The sequence below is a fragment of the Caloenas nicobarica genome, chromosome 13 (assembly GCF_036013445.1).
Source record: "Caloenas nicobarica isolate bCalNic1 chromosome 13, bCalNic1.hap1, whole genome shotgun sequence".
In the NCBI taxonomy this organism is placed as follows: domain Eukaryota; kingdom Metazoa; phylum Chordata; class Aves; order Columbiformes; family Columbidae; genus Caloenas; species Caloenas nicobarica.
This window is the reverse complement of record NC_088257.1, coordinates 3859189-3887164: the sequence shown is the minus strand read 5'-3', so window position 1 is coordinate 3887164 and position 27976 is coordinate 3859189. Positions and strand designations below refer to the sequence as shown.

Genomic DNA, 27976 nt, shown 5'->3' with positions numbered 1-27976 from the left:
CCCCAAGATGCCCCCTCCGAGTGTGAGAACTCCTCCTCGCCTGCTCCCATAGCAACTGTTCCCTAGCTACCCAGCCGCACTTGCTATTCTCATCCCTGTGCAGCTGTGTGTGGCCCCCCCGGCGCTGCGCATGAGGCTGCCGATGCTGCTGCCGGCCTTGGACCCCAACCCCCCCTCCCACCAGCCCTGACCGGGCTGCTCCCCCTTAGTGACTGTCCTGACCCTAACCCTGCTCACGTTGTGTCCCCAAGTCAAGGGGCTGTCCCTTGGGCTAAGGGGGCAGTGCTCAGTGATGGCACAAGGTTCACCTCTGCACGGCTCCCCCTGAAGATACGATTCATGGTGCCTGGAGGGCAGCAGGACTCTGCCCCCAGCCCCACACACTTGTGACAGCCCAGGACAGCAGATGGGAGTGGGGGGACATGCCCCAAAGGGGACCGCAGCAGACATGAGCATCCCAGCAGCACACAGCCTTGTGCCTGTCATGCCCCTGCACTGACTCAAACCACCCAGCAGAAACCACCAAGGGCTACCCACAGTCCCTGGGGCTCAGCACCAGCAGAGCCTCAGCAGCCCAGAAACAGGGTCCCTGCTTCTCCCCTCCTTACAGCCACCAACCCTGGACAGCCTGGAGCAGGCTTCCCCTGATGCTACAGCAATGCAAGGCATGGCGAATCATACACTTAACAAAAGGTTAAAAATTTAAATACTTTCCAACTTTAGTGCAAGGCAAGCGAATGATACCACAGGTCCAAGTAGGTGCTCAGCCCCCCTGGGGTACTGGCTCAGAATGAGCACGAGGCAGCAGCACGCACACATGCAGGCACACACGCATGTGCGTACATACACACAGAAGAGATGAGTTATTGCTCGGGACACAGCTGCGACAGGTGTGCACAAGAGACAGGACAAGCAGGACAGAGAGGGGGGCTGAGCCCCATGCTGCTCCCCAGGAACACGCAGGGTTCCAGCCCCTCCACTCCCGCCCTCAGGCACAGGAACTGTGCTGGGTCTCCAGCACCTGTGGGGACACAGGCTGAGCTGGTGCAGACAGCAGGACGGCCCCAGCCTCGCTCACTCTTGGGTCACAGCTCACAGCACGACCCTGGGATCCTTTTACCATGGCTTTGATCCTCAAGAGCAAAGCTCCTTGTGTTCCTGCTCCTCTGACACCAAGCTAGGCCTGGGGACTGCAGCATCCCCAGATGGCTGGTCCAGAGCTGGCGGGACTGTGCTGGGGCCATCCCTTTCCACGCTGGGGATCAGACTGAACCTTCGGACCCAGCAGGTGCCGCAGGCAGCCTGCTGGTGGGCTGGAGAGGAGTCCGAGATCAGCTCCGCGGAGCTGGCAGCATGTGCGAGACGAGGCAGGAGGAAGCAGGCTCCAGCAGACGGGGAAGCGGGGATGAGGCAGTGACGTTCTGCTGCCAGGATGCAATGGTAGACGCTTTGGCACAGCGGTTTCCTGTGCCTCGGGGCTGAGCAATGGACTCCGCTGGAGCCAGGGTCACCTCAGCACGGCCAGAAAGGTCCAGGAAAGATGCTTTAGACACCTCAAGGCACAGAGGCCTCTGCCCAGGACTCCCTGGTACAAAGCTGGGACTGTCACTCCCCCCATAGGAGGACATTTGTGCCTGTGACAGGGTGGGGGCAGTGCAGGCCCCCACCTATAGATTAAAACCCAACATATGATATGTACAGACCAACGTATATAAATATACACCAACCCTGCAGTGCTGCTTTGGCACTGTGGAATGTGTCAGCAGAGCTGCTCCAGCCTGGCCTCGGCCCACGCCAGCACAATCGCTCCCTCTCTCCCCGGGCCCAGGAGGGGAGCGGCAGCTGATGAGACAATCCCAAGCGGCAGATTCAGAAGGGTCCAAGTCTGTGCTGGGGACGAGGGCTTGCCCACGGCCAGAGACACCTCGGCCCGAGCCGCGTGCTGCCGCCAGCACTGGAGCCATCCTCACAGTCTTCAAATACAGATGAGTAAAGCTGTAAACAAATCCACCTTGCAGAGCCGCTGCTACTTTTGTCCTTCAGGCTGGGCTGCTGTCCTGCTGGGCACCTGGAGAGGCAATGGGGTCCCAGGGGCTGGAGAACAAGCTGTGCTCTACAGCCGGGTGGGCTCTTCCTCGCTGTCGCTGCAGTTTCCACAACAGTCCTGAAGTCAGAAGGGCAAGGACAGGGAGGAGGGAGAGAGGAGCACAGCAAGCAGAGGGTGAGCACGGTCACAAAACTCAGCCTGCAGCTGCTCTCTGGCAGGGAAGGGCCAGGCCCCCCGCAGCCTGCACATGGAAGAGCTATATGGAGGCAAGGGGCTGGAGGGGACCCCCAGTTTGCAGAGGAACAGTCAAACTGCATTTGGGGGTTCAGCTCTTGGCAGACAGACTGGTGAGCACGCAGCTGACTAGCTCAGAAGCTGGGAAGATGGGCTCCATGGACTACAGGCACCCAGCTCAGTGTCAGCACAGCCCATCTGCTCCACTTGGGGCTCAGCCGGTTGCAGAAGCAGCTGAAGCCCCTTCTGCTGGACTGAGAGGGAGTCTGAGCATGGGGCAATGCCAAATCCTTCATGGTTTCTCAACCCTTCTGTGTGTCCTGGACACCTGAAGAGAGGAGTGAAGGGAACTTCCCACAGCCCCCTGGGAGCGGAGCTCCCAGCCGCAGCAGCGCAGGGGCAGCTTTGGCTCAATCTGAGGACAAGGCCTCCCCCAGGAAGGCAGCAAGAGCAGGGAAGCGGGATTAGTGGCTCAGGGAGCAGTTAGAACAACAAGCAGCTTGTGCTCTGCTGGGGGAAGGGGTCAGGCACTGAAGGACAACACTCCTCTTTCCCAGATCTTGCCATGTCCGTGGGCCACCGGGTATTTCCCTGAGCAGAGCAGCCAGGAGAGACTGCTCATCTCTGGAAAGAGAAAACACGTGGCAAATCACAGCTCAACCCCTGCCACAGGCAGCTGCCCGTCCTCTGGCAGGTCCTGCCTGCCTCGGGAAGGGCTGGGAATCCCAGCCCAGAGCTGGCCCTGCCTCGGGCAGCCCACTGAACAGCGACACACAACTCAGAGCTCGTCGTGGAAGCCGGAGTCAGCACCGGGCAGCTGAGAGTGGGTCCAGAGCCAACCACACTAGGAGTCCCACAGCTGCAAGCAGCTGTTGGGAGGCAGCAGCCCAGACTTTGCCAGGCCTGAAAAGAAGGCAAAGACTGTTCTGGGCAGAGGAGACAGGCAGGCAGGCAAGCCCAGAGCAGCTGCAAGATGTTTCCGTTCTCCTCATCCCTCGAAAGCACTGCTCTCTCTCTGCCTGCTCAAGGTCTGGCAAAAATGCTCTGGGGAACTCAGGAGCCCCCACAGCCCGTCCCAAGAGCCAGGTCTTCTTCAGGGATGGTATTATTCATGGAAGAAGGGAGCAGACTTGCTACTTCAGTGCCTTCAACAACACCCCTCTGCCTGTGTGATTGCAGCACATTTAACCAGGACACTCCATCCCAGCCCCCTCGACTCCCCCAGCACAGGGAACACCTGCCAGGCGAGGGCTGGCTCCCTGCAGCCTTGCGTGGGTCCCCCTGAGAGCTCTGGGGTCCTGTTGCCCAGCACAGGGGGAGACTCTGCCTGCTGCCCCCTCGTGCCCACCTCCCTGCCAGATTTGCCTGCCACAGGCAGGAGCAGACTGCTGCTAGAAGACTTGCTGGGCAAATACTCTTTACCTGTCTGCTGAATAAGCGCTGGAGTAACCCTTTTTTGGGCTGTGGAGAAGGCTGCCCTTTCCAGTCCAGGTCTGGGGGCACCGTGCCATCTGTGCTAAAGACATTCAACTCCTTAAAACACTCCGTCTCGATCATCTGGAAGAGGGTAAAGATGGTTGCAGCAACTGCCACATAAAGCCCGTCACGGAGAGCTCAGCAGAGCACAAGAGCAGCAGGGACGGCACGAACCCTGCAGGACACTGCACTTGGCCACGGTGGGCACAAGCAGGAGCGAAGACCTGTCCTGCAAAACCTACCTCGTTCTGCCAAGGAATGGGCACGCTTCCTGTAGCAAACTTCTGGTAGAAGTCATTGTCCGTGGGCTCCAGCTCCACCCCTTTCACTGTGGAGAACTGCTCAATGTCCAGAACATCCTTGCAGTAGATGGCCTGGGGCTAAACAGCACAAAGATTGCTCTAATGCCAGGCTCCATGACGATGCCACCACCTCAAACAACTGTGGCTCGTGGCCAAGCTCAGGCCCCTTCTGCCTGCAGCCCAGAGCTTGCATGACCCCCATTCTGCCAGGCTCCAGAAATGAGAGGGAAGGGGACGGATGCCATCTCCTCAGGTGAGCCACCCTGGGGTTTGCACTTCCCTTGACAGCACCTTTGGCTAAAGGGGTCAGGGCACAGAACAGTCACTTACATCTGGCTTGAAGGGGGGGTCCAGCATGCCCGCTTCCAGCCTCCTGAAGTTGAGGTGCTTGAAGAGAGGGTGCTCCTTTACTTCCTTGGCCCCAGCTCCTCGGCACCCCAGGCGCTCCAGAGGGTCTTTGCACAGGAGCTGCAAACACAAAAGAAATCAGTGTCCCGGGTGGAGGGCATTTTGGGCAGGGGCAGCCCTGAGGTCGGCCAGGCTCCTGCAGCGTCTCTAGGGACAGCAGGGCCTGTCGGGCAGCTGGGGGAGCGAGGAATTAAGGCACTCTGGACCCTCCTGCGCTGCCTTATCAGAGACAAGGGACCCCAGCTGCCACCAGCACCTCTGCAGGAAGCAGTCTCGATGTTCTCCTGCTGCGTGCAAAGAGGTGGTGGGAGCAAAGGGACAGGGACACACTCGTACCATGGTGCAGAGTGAACGGGCGCAGGGCGAGAACTTCTCTGAGTACTCCTCCTGCACTTCCTTCACCAGCCGCTCCACCTCCTCCCGCTTGATCTTCTTCTTGCGCTGCTGGAAGGGGGACTGTCCCTCGATCATCTCGTACACCAGGCAGCCCAGAGCCCACCAGTCCGGGCTGAACGTGTAGCGCTCATTCTTCACCACCTCCGGAGCTACATAGGAGCAGGGGTGAGGGATGTGTGAGGGCAGGGAGAGTGTGGGTGCAGTCAGAGACCAGTTTTTGATTAAATCAGGGCCACTTACCCATGTAGCCAACTGTCCCCACCCGGCCCTTGATCGTTTGGCCCTCTGGCACGTGTACAGCCAGCCCCAGGTCTGAGATACGGATGTGACCTGCAGAGGAGGGGGCGAGTTAGCACAACAAGGTCAAGGGACATTTGAAGCTGCTAAGAACACAGAGTAACCTGTTTCAAGCACAAGAAGAGAGAAGGAACCAGGCCCAGGGCTCCTCTTGACCTGCACTCACCGTGGTCATCCAGCAATATGTTCTCTGGCTTCAGGTCCCTAGGAAGGAAGAGACTTGATTAGCAAGAAGCCAGCTGTCAAAGCAAAGGACACAAGGAACGGTGGCATCTCAAGAAGTCACAGATAAGCAGCAGAGGGATGCAATGCCCCTGCCTCGGGCACACAGACAATCTTCCCCTCACCCCTGCCCTGCAAGCTCTCCCCTCCCAGGCAGAGGCCAGGCACAACAACCTTCACCCCTCCGCGAGGAAGCAGTGGGCCTGTGCCTGATTCCCTCCTTGCAGGTGCAGAACTCACTACAGGACAAGTGCAAGAGAGAAGGAGCAGAGGCTTCTTCTGCTTGTCCTGTCCCAGGGCAAGGCACAGGGCATGACTAGAAGGGACCTTCTGCTCCATGTTCAGCCATATTATCCCTAATGCAGCATCACGCAACCCGGTGAGTACAGTCATACAACCAGCTTGTTCTCCTCCTGTCCAGCTCTCAGTCTGGAGGATTTCGGGCAGCGTACCCTCCTTTGTTCTAGTGTCAACACTGCCCAGCAAGTTAAGCACCCAAGTGCCTGTCCCGAGGTGTTCCCAGCACAATCACATCCTGTTCTTGGTGATCATTTACCAGTGCGAGGAAGCCAAACTAAGCTTTCCTGTGCTTTCTGTTCCTGATCTCCACTCACCCAGCTCTGCGCTGCTTTCAAGCCTGAGCTTGTTTTCTTGAGCAGAGAGACCCAGCTGGGCTAGTAAGAGCAGCAGGAACCCTCTTGCTTCTGCAGCCCGTACAAGGTCTCCCAGCAGGGACCAGGCAGCGTGTACCTGTACACTATTCTCTCCTGGTGCAAGTCCTCCAGGCCACAGCAGATCTCAGCAGCGTAGAAAGCTGCCCGGGGCTCCTCGAAGCCAGCTTCTCCCATGTGGTAGATATGGAACTTGAGGTCCCCTCCATTCATGAGGGTCAGCACTAGGCAGAGAGCATCTTTAGTTTCATATGCATAGGCTAAGCTCACCTGCAATTCAGGGCAGAAAGGCTGTTAGAAGACACAGCTGGAAGAGGGTGGTGCCCACACTCTGACGGGCACTTTGTCACCCAAGCAGCCACTCAAGGGCAGCAGGACTGGCCCTTTGCCAGCAGAGGAGGAACTGTGCAAACCCAGGGAGGATGTGGGAGTGCCCAGCAGCCCCAGCACACCCCCAGCTTTCCTCAGACACTATTTCCCTGAGCCAGAACTGCTCCTCACCAGGGCAAGCAGCACCCACCAGCAACCCCCGGGGCAGTTTCTGATGAATCCTCCACAAAGGGAGGTTTCAGGCTGTCTGCAACGCAGTGCAGGCAGGGAGCTCCCCACCACACAGCTCAGGGCCAGGCTTCTGCCCATTTGGCTTCCTGGAGACAGTTCTTGCTGCTTTCTTCTGCCCCAGAGGTAACAAGGTGCCTGTGAGACCAGATGGGTGTTTGGGCCTGACTGTGGGGACATTTACAGCATTTCGTGGAGGCAGTAGGAGGTCCTGAGAGACCCCAGCCTTGCAAGAGATTTGCAGCCACCAGGACCCTACCCCATGGGCAGGTCCTGCTTCCTCCTCTCCACGCAGGGTGAGGAGCACAGAGGTGTTGGGCTGGTTGGCTGGAGGAAGAATCAACCATTGCAGCAAAGTGAGAGCAATTCCTATGTACTTACTACAAACCTACTGTTCACTTTTTCCAGGATCTGTTTCTCATTCAGGGCCATGGCCTCTCCCTTCCGCTTTTTGATCCGTTTTTTCTCCAGCTTCTTGCAGGCGTACATCTTCCCCGTGGCACGCACTTGGCAGGCACAAACCTGGAACGGGGGAACAAGGCTCAGCACCCTCCTGCTGCCACTTCCAGGGCAGGGGTCTAGGTTCTGCTCTCAGAAAGAGGTACAAGAAGGCAGACGTCCCTGTCCCCACCTCACTCTGAGGTTAGCGAGAAGCCTCTTGTCAAAGCAAGGACACAGGGAAGAGTGACATGCCCAGATGTCACAGATAAGCAGCAGAGGGCTGCGATGTCCCTGCCACGTGTAGCAGCACCATGGCTGGTGCCTGGGAAGACAGAAGGGCCACTCCAGCAACAGAAGGAAGCCTGACAGTGACAGTTTTCAGGAGAGCAGTTTCCCCTGCCAAGACACCAGCAACAGACCTGACTTTCTGCCCAGGCAGCGGCGCACACCATGGGGCGCGTGTTACCTGCCCTGTGCAACACCTCCCGCAGCTCCAGCGCCTGGCGGCAGGGGAGCTCCTGCCCCTCAAAAGGGAACTGAGAGCTCCTGCAATGCCCAGAGCACAGCAGCGCCCAGCGCAGGCCCCCAAAGCCAGCAGCACCTGCCTCCAGGCACTGGAGCAGCTCTTGCTGCCCTGATGGCCAACCCAGGTCTGCATCTGCCAGCGGGCAATGGTGGCTGCCTGGTACCCCAAATGCAGAGGAAATGCTGGTCACTCACCTCCCCAAAACCGCCCTTGCCCAGCACACGGTACTGGCGGAAAGTGTTTTTGGTCACTGGCTGCCTGTGAGGCAAAGGAAACTGGAGTGAGATGGGAGACAGCAGGGGCTGAAGCCCAAACCACTCCCGTGCCCTGGCCTGCGAGACTGCGGCTCACCCCAAAACCCCTGCTCAAGCAGACCTGCTGCCCTGTGAGGCAAGCAAGGCTGGGGCCACTGATGGTGCCAAGAAAAGGCTGTGAAGGAGAGCAAGAGCAGACAGAGGCCAGGCTCTTGGCTCCTGCCATGGCCCAGCATGGGAAGGAGCCCGAGGAACCCTCAGGCAGCCCACGTGAGCAGGGTGCAGGTCTCCCAGCGATGCCAGGGAGCGTTACCGTTCCAGCCATTTCCACTGCAGGAAGCGGTTGAAGTACAAGCTGTCGAGGTAGTCAGCAAAGGGAGCCACACTCAGGTAGTCATGGATAAGCCTAGGAGAGAGCAGAGCCATGAGGGTCCTGAGAGCTGATCACAGCTGTGGAAAAAGCCAGCGGTCCAAGGAAAGAGGAGGTGAGCAGCCCCGAAAGCCCGTTTACTTTGCTGTCCCCTCACCCAACCTGGTGCTGAATCACCCACATAGCCCTGGCCTCGAAAGCCCCCACTCCACGCTAAGCCTGATGCAAAAGGAAGGTGCATTGGAGGCACTGCTGTGACGAACACAGCACCCTGGGACTGGGCTGGCACTGCTAATTGTGGCTTCTCAGCACCAGCCCGGGCTGTGGGACAAAGGGGGACGATGGGACTCTTTGCAATTGCCCCTCTGCTCACAGCGCAAATGCGCACACAAGGCTGTAATCAGCTGCTGAAAGCTGCTTGGAATGTTCAGCACCAGGCGCTGAGTTGTTCACTTTCAGATGAATATCCAGCACAAAAGGCCACAGGGATCCTGCTCGAGAGAGCTAACTTCCTCGGAGAGCAGTGCAAGGGCTGCCCAGCGGAGTAAGGAGCCTTAGACACAGTGTCTACGCTGGAGACATGCATCAAGGAGAAGTGGATGGGCTCTTCCCTTTCCAAAGCTTGCCAAGAGCAGGCAGGGCCCAGCCCGGAGGCTCCGCATTCAGACAGCGACACGAGCTACCACACACAGAGCTAACGCTCCCCAGAAGGCTGCAGCAACCCATTGCCACAGCCCTGCACTCGATTAAGCAACGTGCTCCAGCTACTGTTCAGGGAGGGGTGGAGGCCGTAAGCCCGGTTTACCTAACGGCTTCCGCTTCGCACCCGGAGCCAGGACCTCTGCGCTTCTGCCGCAGGAACAGAAGTGACCTTAGATCCCTGCAGCAACAGGCAGTGTAACCCAACCACAACAGCCACATCTGTGGCCAGCGCGAAAGGACAGCTGGCACCAGGTCTGCAGCTGTTGGCTCTGCTCTATGGGTGCCAAGGAGATCCTGGCACAAGACTCGGAACAGCAGGGCCAGATGCTGAGGCTTGCTGGAACGGGGTCTTCCCACATGGCAGCCTCAGACTCACAGCAGACTGAGAGCAGTGACAGAGGTTTCTGCAGCAGCCTGTGGCTCCCAGAGCCCACGGGAGCTCCTTGCATTTGCTTTCCTGTAGCTGTGCTGCAAACCATCAGCCCAAAACTCCCCAGGCCTCAGCCCTAGCACCCACCCTTGCTCTCCTGGAGGAAGGGACCACAGGGGCTGAGGAGAGATGGCTGCAGCCTCTACTCTGTGCCGCGGTGCCACCTGAAGGCAGGCCCCAGCCCTCCAACTTACTTAGTGGATTCCTTGAAGAGCTCCTTGGAAGGTTCCTGCTCCAGCCTCTCACAACAGGCATCTACCAGCTGTGAGGGGACTTCAGGCACATGGTCCTCACTCTGGGGACAAAGGGATGGAGTCAGACACACAGAGCAGAGCCCAAGGGTCCTGATGGGAGGGAGAAGCCCACAGGAACAACACACAGGTGCCCCTCTGCTTGAGGGCCAGTGGGAAAAGCAGCGATGGTTGCTTGTGAGGTGGTGAGGTAGCTCTGTACTCTGCCCTCACCATCCTGCCCAGCACGTTTGCTGTGGCAGGACACGGGTAATGACAGCTGTCAGCCTTCCAACTGCTCTGCTGCTGCAGGCAGCAAACACAACCCTCTTACTCACATGTGGCTTCAAGTACTTTTCAATCAGGTGCTGCCCGCATTCCTTCCGCTTCTCGTCTGGAGCCACTTCGTACCCTGCCTGCACAGAGCAAACAGCATGAGGAGCAGGAACCGAGCACTGCAACCGGGCAACAACTGCAGAGCAGCAACACTCTCTGCCCAAGGCTTCCCTGGCTTTCCTGGAAAACCACATCTCCAGCAAACAGCTCCCTAAGCAACTGTCTTAGAGAAACTGCAACTCACCAGTTTTTCCTTCAGGAAACCCTACGTGCCCAGAAGTACCTGGTCACAGCCACTTAGGGCCAACCAGTCCTTGCCCAGGGCGCTGAGAACATCCCCACCTCCCACAGTGAAGCCCAACAGGCTCTGTTCTTACCACAGCATCCAAGAACTTGATGCAGCGTGACAGCTCAGGTCGTGTCTCGCAGAACTGCCGAAAAAGCATGTGCCCGATGGGCTGCTTCTCGCACAGGCTGTGGTAGTCCCGCTCTGCAAAGGTGGAGAAGATCCCTCACAGCTGCAGCCCTGGCCTGCAGCTCTCAGCCGGCTGCTCACAGGTCCCGCCAGCCTGAGACCCCCAGGAGAGGGAAATGCACCCAACGGGGACAAGAGGCATGACCCAGCTTTTATATTTCCCTGTGGAAGATCCTCTTCCCTGGAAGAGGTTTGAGCTGCTGTTCTGTACAGCCTGCCTCCCTTGTTTCTAGCAGGGACCTTGGTATCTCCTGCTCGCCTGGAGGCTCTCGTCTCAACCTCTCCCCGCAGAGATCGACTGGCTACTCCAGACACACAACTTTCCTTGGAACAAGAGGAACACGCTGAGCTCATTTTCAGGCAGATCTTCCAGGCCAAGAGTTGTTCTGATGACTCTTACAAACCACTCGTATTCCCAAAGGCCCTGCTAGAAGCAGCAGCATCAAAATGAGAAGCAGCTTTTCCAGAGATGACCTGTTAATGCTGCACACAGCAATTAGACTCTCCACTCCATGGCACATCCACTTGCTTGTATGCCAGCTCCTACTGCCCTCTGGAGCTTGGCTTCCCTGCTGGTTCCTCCTAGCCCTCTCTGAAGTCTGGCAGCCCAGGCACAAACCCCTTTGACTACCCAGAGTACTTCCAGTCCTCTGCTTTTTTCCTTCCCTTCCACTCACAAGATGTTGTCTGATCACGAGCCAGAACAGAATTGTGTCACAGCTATTGCCACCAAGGGCTGCGGGCTGCTGGGGTGCAGATGTGCAGCCACCCGCCGGCGTGCAGGGGATGTCCCAGCGCTCCTGGGGCTGGGCACTGCCGGCTTCCCCTCCTCGCGCAGCAGTTTCTCCCGAGGAAGCTGCGGCTTCCTGAGGGTGCACGAAAGCGCGGAGATGGTGGGGCTGTGGTGGGGGAGGAGGCGGCCTCGCCAGCTCTGCTGCACCGGCCGGTTTCCTTGTGTCTGAAGGGGAAGGAGTTCCCTTCAGCTGGGAGGACCGGAGTTTGCTGACGGTGAGATCAGAAGCTTTCGGCCGCCCTCGCCGCTGCCCAGGCCCACACGAGGGTGTTCCCTGTGGTCAGGGCACACAAAGCTTAATTCTGCAGCGGGCAACCAGCCCACCGTGGCCACAGCCCTGCCAAGCCTCTGGAAATGCCTTTCTAGCAGGCTGCGAGGGGAAAATAAAACCACTCCAGCCAAAGAGTGACCCAAGCATGAGGAACGGGGCCACCTTTACCACGGAGAAGCTATGCAAGGCAGCTGTCATCTGGTGCAGCACTTCATGAGAAGTGGGGACATGGGCAGTGCCAGCCAGTTGCTGGGAGGGACCTGCCTCCCAAAGCATCACAATGTCACTGTCCTGGACAGTGGGACAGCAGAGACAGACAGACCACAGCCACCGGCAGAGGGGCAGCACAACAACGATGAAGTTCAGTGCTGGAAAATGTGTCATGACCCCCACAGGAAGGGCAGCTGTGGGCAGAGGATGGACACCAGCTGAGGGAAATCTCTGCTGGGGGCACACAAGTCGGAGAAGCAGAGAGAGGTTTGGACGGCCAAGATGGGAACTCCAAAGAAAACCCAGAGCTGTGTTCAGTCCTGAGAACTTGCTCCAGAAAAGCAGTTTGTAGCAAAACCAAGGCGAGAGTCTCCATCTGACCACACTTGGCTGCAAAACCGGCCCCGAGAAGCGGTGTGTGGTGTGCACAGCACCAAGGTGGTGGTGCACAGCACACACGGAGAGCACCAGGATGTTGTGAGCTTGCAGGTTAAGGTGTGGATGAAGGAGATTGAGTTATTCCAAGTGCTACAGTCCCCTGTGCCTTCAAATGGAATCACGCCTCTCCTTGGAGCTGCCAGGACCTGGAAAACCTGGGCAGGGCAGAACTGGGGACTGGAGCTGCAGAAACTTCCCAAACTCACTCAGCCCAGTGACACCTGCTCTGAAACAAGGCCAGTGCTGTTCCACTCTCCAGCTGGCAGCTGGATCCGGATTGACAACTCAAACAAGCGCTCCCCTTCCCAAGCAGCAGAGTGCTCCCACCCTCCATGCCTCAAAACAATTTCACACAATCTCGGGGCCAAGCCTGCTACACAAACAACATTCAAACCATGAAGAATATGAAGTGCAGTACTGAAGCGACAGGCCAAGCCCTGCCCAGCTGTACCTCATCCATAGCACACAGCAAGAACCCAGTTTTGCCTGAGTAAAGCTGCTGCATTAGTGTTAGAAGCCGAGGTTTGCAGAGCAGGGCTGAATCCCAGCCCGGGAGCCCAGAGGACATTAGCAGGACCTTTATTTATGCAAAGGCACCCCAGAGTGATGCTCCAGAGCTCTGCAACACCGAGCAGATCTGTTTGCACAAAGAAGGTGGCATTATCTCTAGTGAAGCTCTTCACAGTCTAGAAAGCATGCGGGTACATCAACAGGGATTATCTGGTGAGCACCACGCAGCTGTGACTTACCCACCTATTGCTTCTTCTCTACACTCTGAGCTCTGAGTGATCCTGGATGGGTTTTGGCTGACACATTCCCCATTATATGTCCCTGACCCTCATGGACTCAACCGCCTTCATGTGTGCCTGGTTTTGGGGGGCACAACACCCACCCACCCGCCCTGCTCTGGAGCTCCCGCCCACCACCGCATCTCACCGAGGGTTTGGCGAAGATCCTCGCAGAGGCTGATGTGGGGGAACTGCAGCATCTGGCGCCATTTCTTACTCTTGCCTTTCCGGTTTCCACCACCGCCTGCAGGGCACACAAAATCGGTACCACGAGTTATGAAGCAAGGACGTCTGGTTGCCGCCTCACCTTGCCAGGAGCCGAGAGGAGACACCCTCTGTCCATTTACACGAGCAAGCCCAGGCAAGGAAAACAAGACTGAAGTGGCACCGCCATTTCCTGGCTGGTGGAAAAAAAGCTTTGGAGTCTCTGACTGCCAAAGGAAGCGGATGGACCAAACCGCTCTGGCTGCTGAACAAAGTCCCAACCCAGAACACGAAGACCTTTCACCTGGACATCTCAGTTAAGTTGTATATAAGATGGGAGAATAAGGGCAGGAGAGCCTAAAGCCAGAGTTTACTCTGCCTGCACAAGAGTTTTTGGCTCTCAGGCCTGTCCTCAGGACCTCTGCATAACTAATCACCCCTCCAGGCCAAGTCTTGCTGGTGTGAAGCTCTTCCTGCTGTAGTAATGATGTTCATGCCACCTACTCATTCCAGACTGATTGCTTACTCCAGGGAGGGGCTCCCAGAGAGAGGACATGAGGCTGGGAGACAGGGCTCTCATCCCTGCTCCACAGACAACTCACTGCATCGCCCGGGGCTCCTCACTTCAGTTTCCCACCTGTGAAGTGGGGACACTCCCACCCTTCTCCAGAGATAAGCCAGCCTCAGAAAAGCATGATCCAGAACCAGATAGCATTCCAGCTTCAGTTGCTGGAGTAAATGCCCAGTGCTGTAGGACGGGGTGGGAAAGCTTCTAGATAGACCAAAAAATTTACATCATAGCAAGCACTAAGTACTGAAATGCTGGGATCAGCCACCCTCCAGGGATTGCCTTCCCCCACCCTGCACACACCTCCCTTTGGAAACACATTAAACCATCCTGTTGAGTTGGGCCAAAGGCTTTCTGAAGCCAGGGGGGGTTGAACATCATTTATCAGCTCTTGAGAAACACTTTCATAACACTTTCCTCCAGTGCAGATGCAATTCAGCCCCTAATCCCAGACACAGTCCCTGGGCATCCAGCTCCGGGTTGCGCAGGAGGCCTTGGTTGGACAGACCGGTGGGACGGGGCCACCGCAGCTGCCTGCCACTGGGCCAGCCCCAGGTCCCGGCCCCTGGCACGCCGTGGGTCGCTGTGCTCCGTCTGCCCCGCAGCAGCAGCTGGGCTGCACGATTGTACAAACGCAGGAAGGAAGTGACTCAAGGGTAAGCAGGGCTGGAAGAAACCAGCAGCACAGACACCTTGTCAGACACAGTTTGTGGCAACCAAATGGACGGGGACAACGAAGTGAAGGCACAGGAGGATGTGCCACCCTCACCCCCATGAGTGCTCCGTGAAAGGCAGTTGTGCCCCACAGCACCCGGAGGACGAGGCCCAGCCGCTTGCGTTTCCTCGAGTTGTTTGCTTTGAAAGGAGGCTCCAGCGCCGTCACGCAGGGTTCTCCCCCGCCCCTGCGGTGCCGCAGCAAACAGCCAGGCAGTGAACTCGTCTCCTGCACGCCAACCTCCCAGCACCCTCGTTTCAGAGACGGGGCAAGGGGTGGGCCACCTCCACCCAGAGCTCATCACAGGGGAGCTTCAGGGCTTGATGACACCGCCAAGCTGGTCTGTTGTCCCTCTGCCAGAGGTCAGCAGGGAAGGGGGATGATGGGGGAAGGATCCTTCACCTTCCCTGGGCCAAACCCTCCTGGAAGAGTTTGAAAGAAACACAGAGCACGGTGACCCTATAGCAGCAGCTGATGGTGGCTGTCAGCAGCCCCCAAGGGTGACCCCAGCCCTGCACCAAGAGGCTTCCAAAAAGGCTGGGCTGGAACAAAGCACCTGGTGCTGCCAGACCTGGCCAGCAAAATGGCTCTGCTCTGTCACACCGGCTGCCAGAGCTTGCCCCAGCAGCCACCGCAGCCACGGATGGGAGAGCCACGGCCAGGCAGCACAGCCACCCCCAGCTCTCGCGGGCCAGGAGCCCTGCGGCACAGGTGTGCCAGCGGATTGTACCTGCCCGTGCCCAAACTGCCCACCACCTGCCCAGGAGGAGCACTAGGAAGCAGCACAGCAGCCTCTGATACCTCGCTCTGCATCGGCCACCAAACTGCTCTGCCAACGGCTCCACGGAAGTCAGTCTCCTGGTCACTTGGCCTATGGGATGCAGGGCCATGTAGCTTCAAGTCCCAAATACCGCTCTTTGGTTTTGTCTGGATTTGGTGTTGAACCAAACCTTGCCATTACGAACCGTAACGTCATTGTCTACCACGGTCACCGTGCCTGAAGTATCGACACTAAGCTTGATTTTCAGGCAGCTCAGAAATGTTTCTGCCTGTGTAAATTTAATTTTGTTGCTCTTTGCTCCCACAAATCTAATCTCTAAAGCTCTCTAACTAGATTTCCATGGACCCTGAGGCTCCAAAATGGTTTGGTCTGGTCAGCTGCACGCTGTGGGCCAGGAAAGTCTGTACTTGCCTGCCGCTTTACACGATCTAATGAACTCCACGACGCCTGGCTGAATTAGAGCTTCTCTGCAAAGGACCAGGCTCCTGTGTGACAGACTTCCCAGCTCTGGGTCTCCCCTGCACGCTTCTCCGTGCCTTCCGCACAGTCCCACCACTGCCTGCATCCCCGTGGAACCCAGCCATGGCCTGGGAAGCAGTGGGAAGTTTGTGGCCCCACAGCAAAGCCCCTGGTGCTGAGCTGAGCAGGGGCCGGGGCTGGTGAGAAGGTGGAGAAGTGATCGCTGCCACAGTTTCGGATCAGCCCTTGTGTGGGAAGCAGCGGTTTATCAGCCTAAAATCGACTTTTTTCTCCCAAGGCACCCAGAGCTGGTTTGTCCCCGTGCCAGAGGAGCAGGAGCAGCCGCTGGAAGGGGCAGGGCTGGCGGCGGGCGCAGGCGGGGCCGCAGCGCTGAGCCCCGCGGAGAGGCGGCCGTGGGGGAGCGCAGCCCCCCGGAGCACACACAGCACGGGGCGCTGAGCAGCCCCCGCCTGCCCGGAGCAGCGCCGGGGCTTCGTTCAGAGCTCCGAGACGGCCTGTGCCCGAGCGGCGCCGTCACCTCCCGTTCCCCGCAGCGACCCCTCGGGAGGGAGAGTCCGGGGCTGAGCCCTGGGGACAGACACGGCCGGAGCCCGCAGCGCGGGGGAGCGGACGCCGCTCTAGGAGGCGGCCCGGCGGGCTCACGGCTCAGGCCACCGGCCGGCATCTCCGGGGCGCTGGGCTCGCTCGGCGGCCGCGCTGCCCGGGGCCCGCCTGCCCCAGCGCCGCCTCGGGCCTGCCGCCTCCCCGCGGTGCCCCCCCCTCAGCCCCGGGCACCGGCGCCACCGCTCACCTTCGCGGGCCTTGAGGAGGACGGTGTTGGCGACGATGTTCTCCAGCTCCATGGGCCCGGGCGGCGCCGCCGGCTCCGCGCCGCTCCCCTCCGCTCGGCCCGCGCCCCACCGCCGCGCCGCGCCCCGCCCACCCGCGCACAGCCCGCCAATGCCTGCCCACGCTCCTCCCGCGCCGCGCTCTCATTGGTCCAGCCCCCCAGGAAGCCTCGCCTCCTCCAGCGAGTCGGTGCGCTCCCATTGGCTCCGCGGCGGGCGGGTGTGTGGGAGGGCGGGGCGGGGAGAGAGAAACGCGCGTCATTCGGCGGCCATTGGCGAAGCCCTGCCGGGAAGAGGGAGCGGGTGCTTATTGGAGGGCGAGGTGTCACTCAGGGAGCGCAGCCGCCGCTCCGGGAACCGATTGGACGAGCGCCAACGGCGCCCATCGCAGCCGAAGACCCTCCTTCCGCGTCATCTGATTGGGTGCAGAGCTGCCACTCCGCTGCTGGCTGGGTTGTGATAGGGGTGTTTGGTAGGGGGTGTGGCCGAGCGGTTGTTTATAAAGGAGTGCGGGGTGGGGGTTCCCTGGAGTGTGAGAGTTCAGTGCTGCAGGTGTGGGTCTTTGTTTGGGGGGCGGGTAGGGTGCCGAGGGCCTCTTCGGGGTATCCTGTGCTCCTCTGAAAAGCGATTACATGTTTTGGGGGCTCTCCGTCTCTTTACAGCCCGGCCCTGTGTGTGTGGTGGCCTCAGTAAAGGTCTCCCAGCACCCATGTGTCTGGTGCTGGTCAGTCCCTGTGTTGCAGGGCAGGTGATGCAAGCTCTGGTGCTGCACCTGGTCACTGCTGCTGTGGAGGTCTGGGGTTTCCTCATTGTGGTTCAGCCTCACCCCCTTGGCTTTGGGGGTACTGTGCTGCCAGCCGTGTCCTGCTGGGGCTGACCCTGGGGGCTGCTCATGTGCCATTTCAAAGTTTGAGCTCCATTTGCTGCTCCTGCAAACTTCTTCCCTCCATTGCTTTGCTCTGAAAGCCTCTTTTCCCCTGGTACTTCAGTTGGCAGCAGCTTTACCCCATCTGAAGACAAGCTGCGGCATGGGGACCTCTCCCTGCCTGCTCCCCAGCAAAGAAGTCATTGACTTCTCTGCAGAGCTGTCTTCCTCAAGCGCCCCTTGGTGGTCCTTCAGCCCTGCAGATGACCTGCCCGGCTCTCTGCTTCTCCTGAGTGTAAAACTGCTCATTAACCCTCTTACCACTTAGCCGGTTGTGCCTGCCCTGTTTTCTGCTCCTTCTGCCTTCCAGAAGCAGATGTCACCTCTGTCTTCTGACAGCTCTTGTCTCTTGCTCCAGCCCATGAGTGATGCCCTCTGCCTCGCCTTGGGTGCAAGGCTGGTGGTGGCCAGGGCATGGAGGAGCATGTGTTGATGGACAAGTCCCTCCGCTGGTCTCTGTTGATGTCAACCTGCTGGTGGGGACCAGCCTGGGCCCGAGTGCTGCTTGGCCAGGCCGTGCTGGTGAGCAGGAGGGAAGAGGTTCATGTCCTCAGGCTGTAGCAAAGCTGATAACAGCACGAATTATTCCAAATGCTCGTTGCCCGTGCAGTCGGTACTGACTGATCTGCCATGCCCTGGAGATGAGGTGTCGCATCTGCTGGTAATGAACCCACAGCGATAACGAGGAGGAGGATGAGTTGCCTCGGAGGTGATCTCCCGTGTCACTCTGCCATGAGGGATGAGCTCACACCGTGAGCTTTCTTCTTTTAGAGCTGCTTTCCTTTGAAAAGTGGCACTTGCTTATTTTGAGCTTCAAAGGCGATGACTTTGCCTCCGTGCATCTCCTTGCTTAACCCTTAGGTTTCCACTCTTGTTTTCCTCCCAGCTGATGTTTTGCAGCACTGTTCCCACCACCGACAAGTGCCATCAGCCATGGGGTGCTGCCGGAGCAGCACAAGCGTCCAGAGGGGTCCTGGTGTTCCCAGCAGAGCTGGTGGCAGCCCAGGTGGTGTAACCAGTGCTCTGTTTTTAGCTCTGTGGAGGAGATGTGGCTGGAGAGGGAGGGGCTCTGAACCCAAGCCTATCAGAGGAGTAATTCAAAATAATTTTGAGAAATTGAAAAAACAGCCTGAAAACGCAGGATGCAATTCCATGTGGATGAGCACAGATGCTGCAGTTGGGCAGGAGTAATCAGTGCTCAGGGGGGAGCCACTTTCCCAGAGGTACTGGGGTCACGGTGGTTCATGAGCAGGATAGGAATAAGGGTCATGCTGTGAAGGATTAAACAGACTTTTTGTACAAACTTGGTGGATTAAACAGACTGTTTGTACAAACTTGGAAGGAAAGGGTTGCTGTGGACAGATGGAGTGATCTTCTTAACCAGTCTGCTGCAGGCAGGATGATATGCTGGATGGCGATGCAGTGGGAGATGCTCAGTGGGGAAGGTCTCCCCAGAGCACCCCAGAACCTCAGTAGTGCCTGGGGTGAAGGGGGCAACCAGGCACCCCCAGACCCCATACAGCCCTCGGGATTTGGTATTTTGGACATCAGCCTGCAGATCCCTTCGGTGGCTCACATGTTGCCTCGATGCCAGCACAGGCTGTGTGTGCTGGCAACTCCTTGCCCAGGCCAGGAGAACCTGCCCCTCCTGCCCTGCAGCATCCCATGCACTCCTGCCCAGGAGGAGGGACAGTGCCTGGTCCCCTGGTCAGCCCCAGCAGTGCCGGGCAAGGGTGAGGGCAGGGTGCAGGAGCCTGAGCACCGCGGGGCCCCGGGGTGCTGCCCACGGGGCTGGTGCCCCTCGAGGACAGCTCCTGTCTCCCAGCTGAGCTGGCCTGGCCAAGTATCCCTGGGTATTTTTAGTAGCAAAATGCTATTTTTTTAATTGTGAAAAGGCAAAAGGCGGCTGCGGGAGGGGAAGCCAGGCGGCAGCGATAGGGCAGCTCCTTCCGCAGATGGTGCCAGCGCAGCTCCAGCCGCTGGGGCCAGCCGCCTCCTGGAGGATCAGCACTGGGCCCCCGTCCCAGCACAATCCCCACCAGGAGCCTTCACTGGTCCCAGAGCTCATGCCGTGAGCCTCTATGCATGGGGACAGTGGGTGCAGGGGATGGCCCAGGGAACCTCACTGCTGCGAGTGCCCCAGTCCCTTCCAGCCCCTTGGACCCCGTGGCTGAGCTGTGCCCACCCCGGTGAGGGCTGGCATGGGCTGGCAGGGAGCAGCGTTCCTTAGGCTCCAGCTCTCAGGCGCCGGAGGCTGTTTTTAGCTGAGTGAAAGTCCGATGTTTTGAGATTTTCTATTTTGAGCTGCAAAGCTGGAGAAGTGGAGCAGCCCCTGACCCCCGGGTGTCTGTGTGGAGCGAGGCTGGGAGCTGGGCAGGGCGGGTGCAGGGCGGCTGCTGCTCCCGGGGGGATGTGGCTGCCCCTGGGTCTTTGACCCACAGACCCACGGTTGTCCCCGTGGCCCCTCACACCTCGGGCTGTGCTGGAGCCTTTTCCCATGTGTTCCCATCTCCCACGGTCTCCCAAGGGAGGACGGCCTTTCCAGCACTGGGATGTCATTCCTCCTTTCCCTCCTGCAGCAAGACCCTGGTGAAGCGCCTGAGCAGAATGTGGGGTGTCCCACCCCAGCCCCACCATGGGGTACATATGTGCCCCTACAGAGCCTCCACCACATGGCACAGCTACATGCTGACGGGCAGCCAGAGGGGACAGCCCTGGCAGTGACACACAGGGCTCTGGCTGCGCTGCTGTGGTGGCACAACCAGCTCAGCCCGGTGCTGGTGATGCTGCCACGTGGGGGGTTTTGTGTCCCCCCTCACAGCAGCTGTGGGTCCGTGGCTTGTGGCCATGGGCACACAGAGGAGTTGGGGTTCCTGGCAGCAGGGTGGGCTGGCATTTACCAGGGCTGGTAATTTGTCACGACTAGTGGGTCATCCATGCTGCAAGCAGGGTGGGTGGGGTGACGTGGGTGACGACAGGTGCCAGTGAGAGGCAGGTGCCAGCCCCAGGCACAGGCTTTCGTCATGTTTTATTCAGCCCCGCATTTCCAAAAAGTACCTTGCGATGCACACTGGCACCACAGTCCGGGGTCTGCAGCAGGACTGGGCGCTGCTGGTGGTGAGCAGGGCTGGGGGCCATGTCCCTGGTGTCCCTGGTGTCCCTAGATGCAGTGCTGGCGGGGGACGGCAAGGAGCCGGCGGAATGCAGCGCGGAAGTCCCGGTTGAAGAGGGTGTAGATGAGGGGGTTGAGGCTGCTGTTGCAGTAGCCGATCCAGAAGAAGAAGCTGAAGAGGGGCTTGGAGACATGGCAGCCTTCCCCGCAGACAGCCCCCAGGCTGTAGGTGAAGAAGAAGGGGAACCAGCACAGCACAAAGGCCCCCATCACCACGGCAAGCACGACGGTGAAGCGCCGCTCTCGTGCCCGCACCAGCCGCTGTCGGCACAGCAACACGCTCTGGTGCTGGCTCTGGCGCCGCCGGCCCGGCACCCCGACTCCTGGCCCCTTTGCTCCGGCGGGGTGTGGGGAGCGGACGACGAGGAGGGCGGCTGTCCGCCGGACCGTCAGGTGGTAGATGCGGCAGTAGACGGCGACCATGACGAGGCAGGGGGCGAAGAAGGAGGCGGCGCAGGAAGCCAGCACGTACCAGGTCTCCTGGCTCAGCTGGCACTCCTGGCCCCCCGGCCGTGCCCGCAGCAGCGGTGGCAGAGCCACCAGGGTCGCTGCCACCCAGACCGTCCCGATCATCCCTTTCACCCGGCCGGGGCTGCGGCGCAGGTTCAGCCGGGCCGCCCGGGTGACGGCCCAGTAGCGGTCGAGGCTGATGGCGCAGAGGTGGCCGATGGACGCGGTGCAGAGCAGCACATCCAGCGCCAGGTACAGGCTACACCACAGGCCACCGAAATACCAATAGCCCATCACCTCGTTGGCTAGCGAGAAGGGCAGGACGAGGATGGCCACCAGGATGTCTGCCAAGGCCAGGGACACCAAGAAGAGGTTCTGTGGAGCCCGTAGAGCCCGGCTGGTGGAAACAGCTGCCACCACCAGCACGTTGCCCACCAGTGTGGCCAGCAGGACGGCCAGGGCGGCCAGCAGGATGAGCCCTGTGGCTGCTGGCGAGTGGGGGGCGCTGCCGGTGCCGGTGCCGTTACCGGAGGCATTGGGGAGGGCACCGGCTGGCTCCATGCTGGCTCAGCCCCTCAGACGGACAAAGCCCCATGGGGCTGCCCCCCACCACACGCACCCCACTCACCGCCCCACCACTTCTCATGGCGCAGCCCCGGCATCACCGAGCCCCTGGGGAATGTCCCGGCCATCACCGCTCCCGTACTGACCCGGTCCGGCAGCAAGGTAGAGGTTGTCCCGGCCCGGTGGTCACCCGGCCAGGCATGCAGGGCAGCAGCGGTGCTGGCAGCCCCTGAGTGCTCCCAGGGCAGCCCAGCTGGCTCTGCTGGTTCCAGCCCAGGAGGAGGGCCGGCGGGAAGGAGGGAGGGAGGGACGGGCTTATATCGCTGGCAGGAGCCCAAACATCTGTGGGCAGTGGGAGAAGCAGTTATGGCCAGCAATTAAAGGGCTCCTGCCAGGGTCACCATAGTGGGTGGGCTTCTGCTGTGACTGTCGGGGTATCCGGTGGGTTGGGGGCACTGCCTGGCCATGCTGAGTTGGGATCTCGCTGAGCCCCAGCCCAGCAGCACCACAGCACCTTGCCAGCTGCCCTGTGCTGTGCCCAGCTCACCGGCATGCTGCCGTGACACAGGGCGGTGTGACACTGACCCCGTCCTGCCCACTCAGCCATCTGGGGATGAGGTGGGTGTAAGATGCTGCCCGTGGCACGTTGGTACAAGCTGGCTGCAAACCGCAGGTGCGGGGTTTGGCTGCAGCATCGGTAGCGTGTACCCCCACAGCACGGGCAGTGCATTTGGTGCATCCTCAGTGGCAGGTACCCAAACGGGCTGTGCAGGGGTGGTGTATGGACAATGAGGGGCGGATGGTGGGCGTCTGGCACGCGTGGCTCCAGTAAGGTTTGCAGAGGCAGGAACCCAAGAGGCACACACCCAGGGCGCAGGCGTTTGGCATTTATTAGACACCAGCTGAGCAGGGATGGTGGAAACTGGGCAGCCACGGGAGCGGTGTCCCAGGTGGTGGTGGCTAGAGCCGGGTGGCACTGTGCAGGGGTGGGTGAGGGGAGCCCACCCGGATGGCAGGGCCGGGCACCTCCTCGGGGCAGCAGAGTGCGGGGTTGTTCAGCCCCAGCCTGGCCTTGTCGCAAGGAGGGCCCTCACGTTCCTCCCAGCCCTCGGGGCCGCGGCAGCGGTCCGTGCAGCACAGAGTGGCCTGGGTGATGAGCCGGTCGAGGGGCTGCAGCGAGTGCATCCAGGCGGGGAGGAAGTCCCAGGTCTGCAGCCATTTGGGCAGGCGGCCGGGGCTGCGTGCCTGCAGTGCGTTCACCAGCCCCACGAAGAAGAGGAGGCCGAGGAATGGTGTGCCCACCCCTACCAGCACCTGCCAGCCCGCCATGGAGATGCCAAAGATGAGGGAGGGCAGCAGGAGGAAGCAGACGATGAGGTACAGCACAGCGAACCAGCGGTACTTGGCCGTGCGCTCGCCCAGCGCCTTGGCCATGCGGATGGGCAGGCGGGTGAAGGGCAGTGGGTACCACAGCAGGATACCGGAGATGTTGAAGAAGAAGTGGCAGAGGGCAATCTGCAGGGACAGCATCCCCGTCAGGTTTGGTACGTTGGCAGCCTCCTCCTTGCCCAGCGCCCCCCACCATTCCAGCCATGGCCCCTGGCTGTACCTGGAAGGAGCTGGCCAGCTTGTCCCCTGGGCTGGCCAAGGCAGCCAGGATGGCAGTGGTGGTGGTGCCAATGTTGGAGCCCAGGGTCAGTGGGTAGGCGCGCTCGATGCTGATCACCCCCAGGCCTGTGGGAGAGGGATCCCATCTCGTCCCATTGCTCCTCGCCAGTGCCATCCCCATACTCACCCAGGGAGACACATCTCCAAGTGCCCCAGCACGCCCAGGATATTGTGGGGGGGACCAGCACGTGGCAGGGGACCAGGTTTGGCTGGGACTCACCAATCAGAGGTGTGATGGCAGAGGTGAAGACAGAGCTGCTCTGCACCACAAAGGTCATCCCAGCGCCCACCACCATGGCGAAGTACCCAGTGAGCCAGCTGAGCGGGTGTGGGAGGTCTGCCACGGCACGGCCATGAGCATGGGCACAAACATGGACATGGGCATAGACACATCAGCTGGGAGCAGCCCAGAGCTCCTACATGCTGCTGGGGAGGGGGGCTGTGGGACCAGGCTCTGGGTATAGAGTCAGGCTGTGGGTATGGGGCCAGCCTGGTGCCTAGGATGGTCAGGGAAGGAGGGCATGGACACCAGGAGGCCATGAAAGCCAGAAGCCAGGGCTCAGCAGCAGGCAGGGGACACGGGGTGAAGCAGGAATGGGGGTTAGAGGCAGCCAGGAATTGGTCTGAGGCTGGCAAGTAGGGATGGGGATGGGTGGCCGTGGGGCAGGCAGGTCCCATCGCACTCACCCCACGGCAGTCCCTGTCCCACTCACCAGTGTTGATGACTTTCTGGATGGCTTTGGCCACCTGTCCCTTGAGCAGGGAGTTGAGGAGCTTGACCAGGAGGATGAGGCAGGTGCAGAGCACGATGAGGGACCCGGCCAGCAGCACCAGCCCCACGGCCAGGTCGGGCAGCGGCGTGTCGGTGAAGAGGTGCTCACCTGCCCCACAGCATGGCTGGGCGAGGGGCTGGGGCTGGCCCGGCCCCGCTCACAAACCAGCCCCCTAGCCCCACATGTGGGCCCCAGCCCCAACATCTCCCAGCCCTGCCCCACGTCATGACTCCAGCCCCATGTCCAGCACCCCTGCATCCCACATTGAGCCCCCCAGCCCTACCTGCAGCTCTCCAGCCCCCCACACCCACTCACACTTCTGCCTGCTGACATTGTGGAGGCTCCCGATGCCCTTAGTGCTGCAGTGGCCAAGGGCTGTGCAGTTTGGGGGCGGCCCAAGCCCTGTGGCAGCAATCTGCAAGGAGAGGGTGGGCTGCAGCTGGCTCCACAGCATCCTCGGCCAGCCCCCTGCCCACCACCCACGCTCCATGCGATTGTTTGGTGGCCCCAGCAGGATCATGGGCCCCTCACCTGTGGGGCTGTGGGACCACACCAGACACGGATGAGGCTCCGGTTGCGCAGGCTCTCGTCTCCTGTTGCGATGCCCGTGATCACCGACTTGTCCAGCTGCAACAACACACATGTTGGAGAGGGCCCTTGGGGGCTGACTGCACCCCCAGCTTGGGGTCATCTTTGCTGGGATGGGGACAATGCTGCCAGCCTGGGGACACTTGAACATGACCACCATCAGAGGGACACCAGCGCTGGGAACGTCACCACCAGCACAAGGACAGCAATGCTGGGGAACCACCACCAGCCTGGGGACACCACTGCCAGCCTAGAGAAACTTAGGCATGACCACCATCAAAGTGACACCAGCACTGTGGACATCACCACCAGCATGTGCGGCCATCACCAGCCTGGAGACACCACGGCTGAGGAGACCTGGATGATGAGCTTGGTGAAGGGCTCTGTGATGATCTTCAGCAGGTCAGGGGCATCCTTCCCGCTGCGGATGTTGAAGGTGGCCACGACCAGGTGGGTGACGTGGTGCAGGTACCCGCTCACCACCTCCAGTGGCAGCAGGACCAGCACTGACAGCCAGTTGAAGCAGTCGTGCACCGTGGCGCCAGCGAAGGCCCTGTGTGGAGGGCCTGTTGGCATGGGATGGTCCCTAGGGAGCAGCCCCCAACCCCTCTGTCCCCTCTGACTCTCACCGTTTGAACTCACTGCGGTCGCCAGCCTGCATGAGGGCTACGATGGTGTTGGTGACAGAGGTGCCGATGTTGGAGCCCATGATGATGGGGATGGCAGAGCGTACCTCCAGCACTGGGGACAAAGAGACCCACTAGCCCGGCATGGTCCAGCCTGGGGTGATGCCATCCAGCCACCCCCTTCCCCAGGCTCAGGTCCTGGGGAGCCCCATGGACACACTCACATCCTGAGGAGACCATGCTAACGATGATGGAGGTGGAGGTGGAGGAGCTCTGCACCAGCACAGTCACCAGGATGCCCACCACCAGCCCGGCCACGGGGTTGGAGAGGATGGCGTTGTCCTTGAAGATGTCCCCGGCCACCTTGCCTGCAAGAGAGTGTGAGCGGCAGGTTGCCGGTACGGTGGGTGACACCAGCTGCCCAGGTGCCCCCACCACCCTACCTCCAGCCAGCTGGAAGGCAGAGCTGAGCACATCCAGGGAGCACACGAAGAGGTACAGGAACCCGAACATCAGGGGCACCTTGAGAAGGGAGACACAGATGGACTGGACCCTGGCCCAGAACCCCAGCTCTGCGCAAGACAAGAGAGAGTGTTAAACACCAGCCACGGCATGGCCCCAGCTCCCCGGGCTCCCGCAGCCCTACACCATCCTCTCGTGCCCCTCAGTGGGACAAGGCTTGTGTCCCCAGCTGTGCCACCACTCCCTGGGTCCCCTCCATCTCCTCCCGCCCTTGAGCACTTTGTGCCAGCCGCCCATATTGCCCCTCACTCTCCCTGCAGCACCCTGGGGAGCTGAGCGTCTCCCGCACCAGCAGACACCCTGCCACGCTGGCTGTCCAGCTGAGGCGCCAGCACAAGGACTGGCACTGCAGGGCAGCAAGGAGGAGTTGCTGCCAGTCCCAGGGGCAAAGCTGGGGCTCTCCTGGCACCCCAAGGCCCCTCTGGGCACCTCTGGCAGGTCTCTGGGGTGCTCCCCAACCTGTGTGCTTTGTGCCCGCCACCCAGGGGGTCTCACCTGGTTTCTGCAACTCCTCCAAGCCCAGCCGGGGCCCCTGCCAGGGCAGCACATCCAGCTCGTACCGCTCCCTGCTCTCGCCCAGGCGCCCGGGCGAGCCGGGGCAGGGGAAGCCGTGGTCAGGGCAAGGCACTGCCCCGACGGTGAAGGGACAGGCATGGGCACCCGGCAGCCGGTGCAGAGCTGGGGAGAGGGAGCACCCGCGTTACGGCCCCATCCTTGTGGGGACCACCCTGCGGAGCAGAGCTGCATACTGCCTGGGCCAGGGTCTGACCAGCAGCAGAGCTGAGCCCAATGCGGTGAGGAAGAGGAGGAGGAGGAGGGCTGGGGGCACGTACCTTGGGGGCTGGGGCAGAAGGCGAACTGGGGCCCGTGCACCACCCTTCCACCCTGCACCAGGCAGCGAGGCAGGGCCGGGCTCTCCCTCCGGTAGGGCAGCATCGCTCCTGCTGAGGCTGAGCAGAGGTAGCCGTGTGTCACCACAGCGGTGCTGGCACCACCGAGGAGAACCATCCCATCACCCACTGATCCCCTGGGCCACCAGCCACTACCACACCATCCTAGTGAGCTCCCGCAAGGGCAGGCAGGGGACATGGGGAAGGGACCCCTCCTGCCCAGGGTCCTGCTCACCTGGGGCTGGCCGGGCACTCAGGGCAGTGCCACATCCACATGCCACATCCACGCGTTCCTCCAGTGAAGTGGCCTGCAGGGCACCGTGGCCCTTTATACGCACGTCAAGAGCAAAGTCTAAGAAGCCCCGCGTTGCCCCTCACTGCTTGCTGCTCACCTCCTCCCCAGAAATTCCTGCAGTTAATGGGTAACCGTGCTGCATCTCGCATCAGTCGCAGCCCCGGGGCAGGATGGGGCACACGTCCCCAGGGTACCGCGCTGCCGCACACCCCGCCTCGGCTGCCCGAGGCTCCTCATCGCCCTGGGCAAGCAGCAGTCGATGTGGGTGCTCGATGGGGAGCAAAGCTGGGGCAGTGCTGGAGCAACCTCAGCTCCCTGTCACTTGGTGCTGGGTGCTTCACTCCCCGCATGAGATGAAGAGGAGGAGAAGACCTCAGTGCTGGTGCTGTTGGGGTGTCCCAGACTGGAGGTGAGGCCACACACACATCCACCATCCTCAGAGACACCCAAGTGTCAGCCGCAAGGGGCCCGGCTCTGCCCAAGGTACAGACTGTCCACACTGCCAGGGCATTGACGGTGGGTTACGTCAGCACCGGTGCGGTCCCCATGTCCCGTCGCTGGTGGTGATGGTGGCACACAGCCCGGCTCAGCCCGTGCCAACGTCTCAGCACGGAGCAGCCGGCAGCGCTGCGAGGGCTGCGCGGGGCAGAGCCTGTGTCTTCCCAGCACGTGCTCTGCCAGGGCAGGCAGGAGTGGAGCGACACCAGTGTTGCCATTGCCACCTCCTCAATGCCATTTATCATTACCCGCTGTTTATGCACCTTCGGCCAAGTTTCCATCCACCCGCGAGGCACCCGGCCAGCTCGCCCCCACATCTGCCCTGGGGAGAGCCAGGGGCCAAAGGCCCCTCCAGCCGAAGCGCCTTGGGGAGTGGGCACGGAGGGGCCACGCCGCTGCCACATCCCTGTTCTTCTGGGATCAGACACTCTCAGGACCCATCACCATGGACACACCAGCTGCAATTGTATGGCTGGAGAATGGGAGATCCCTCAGGTACCCCAGGGTGCTCAGGGACAGCCTGGGGACATCCCTGCCACTGCTGGAGCATCACCG

At 60.5% G+C, this 27976-nt stretch overlaps 3 protein-coding genes across 4 annotated transcripts; all 3 read right to left on the bottom strand.

Moving 5' to 3' along the window:
• Positions 1 to 783: 783 nt before the first annotated feature.
• GRK6 (G protein-coupled receptor kinase 6) lies at positions 784 to 16513 on the bottom strand. Of its 2 annotated transcripts, none has more exons than XM_065644409.1 (16): positions 16414 to 16513; positions 13024 to 13119; positions 10278 to 10390; positions 9903 to 9980; positions 9529 to 9629; positions 8146 to 8238; positions 7773 to 7836; positions 6993 to 7133; positions 6133 to 6323; positions 5327 to 5364; positions 5104 to 5193; positions 4804 to 5012; positions 4390 to 4527; positions 4000 to 4137; positions 3704 to 3838; positions 784 to 2905 (listed from the first exon to the last, which is right to left on the bottom strand). In XM_065644409.1, the coding sequence occupies exons 1-16, from the start codon at positions 16463 to 16465 to the stop codon at positions 2900 to 2902; spliced, it is 1683 nt and encodes a 560-aa protein (XP_065500481.1). In that variant the 5' UTR covers positions 16466 to 16513; the 3' UTR covers positions 784 to 2899. The 2 variants fall into 2 exon arrangements, with proteins under 2 accessions (XP_065500481.1, XP_065500480.1); XM_065644408.1 differs by having other exon boundaries at positions 784 to 2164.
• Positions 16514 to 20401: 3888 nt separating this feature from the next.
• LOC135994106 (alpha-2Db adrenergic receptor-like) lies at positions 20402 to 21808 on the bottom strand. Its single transcript, XM_065644410.1, has one exon. It carries the CDS (start codon positions 21556 to 21558, stop codon positions 20536 to 20538), a length of 1023 nt encoding a protein of 340 aa, XP_065500482.1. The 5' UTR covers positions 21559 to 21808; the 3' UTR covers positions 20402 to 20535.
• Positions 21809 to 22521: 713 nt separating this feature from the next.
• On the bottom strand, positions 22522 to 26674 carry SLC34A1 (solute carrier family 34 member 1). The gene is made up of 12 exons (XM_065644407.1): positions 26572 to 26674; positions 26234 to 26416; positions 25660 to 25788; positions 25441 to 25584; positions 25220 to 25331; positions 24948 to 25143; positions 24534 to 24629; positions 24318 to 24417; positions 23943 to 24110; positions 23450 to 23566; positions 23171 to 23295; positions 22522 to 23076 (listed from the first exon to the last, which is right to left on the bottom strand). Exons 1-12 carry the CDS (start codon positions 26672 to 26674, stop codon positions 22522 to 22524), a joined length of 2028 nt encoding a protein of 675 aa, XP_065500479.1.
• Between the last annotated feature and the right edge of the window lie 1302 nt (positions 26675 to 27976).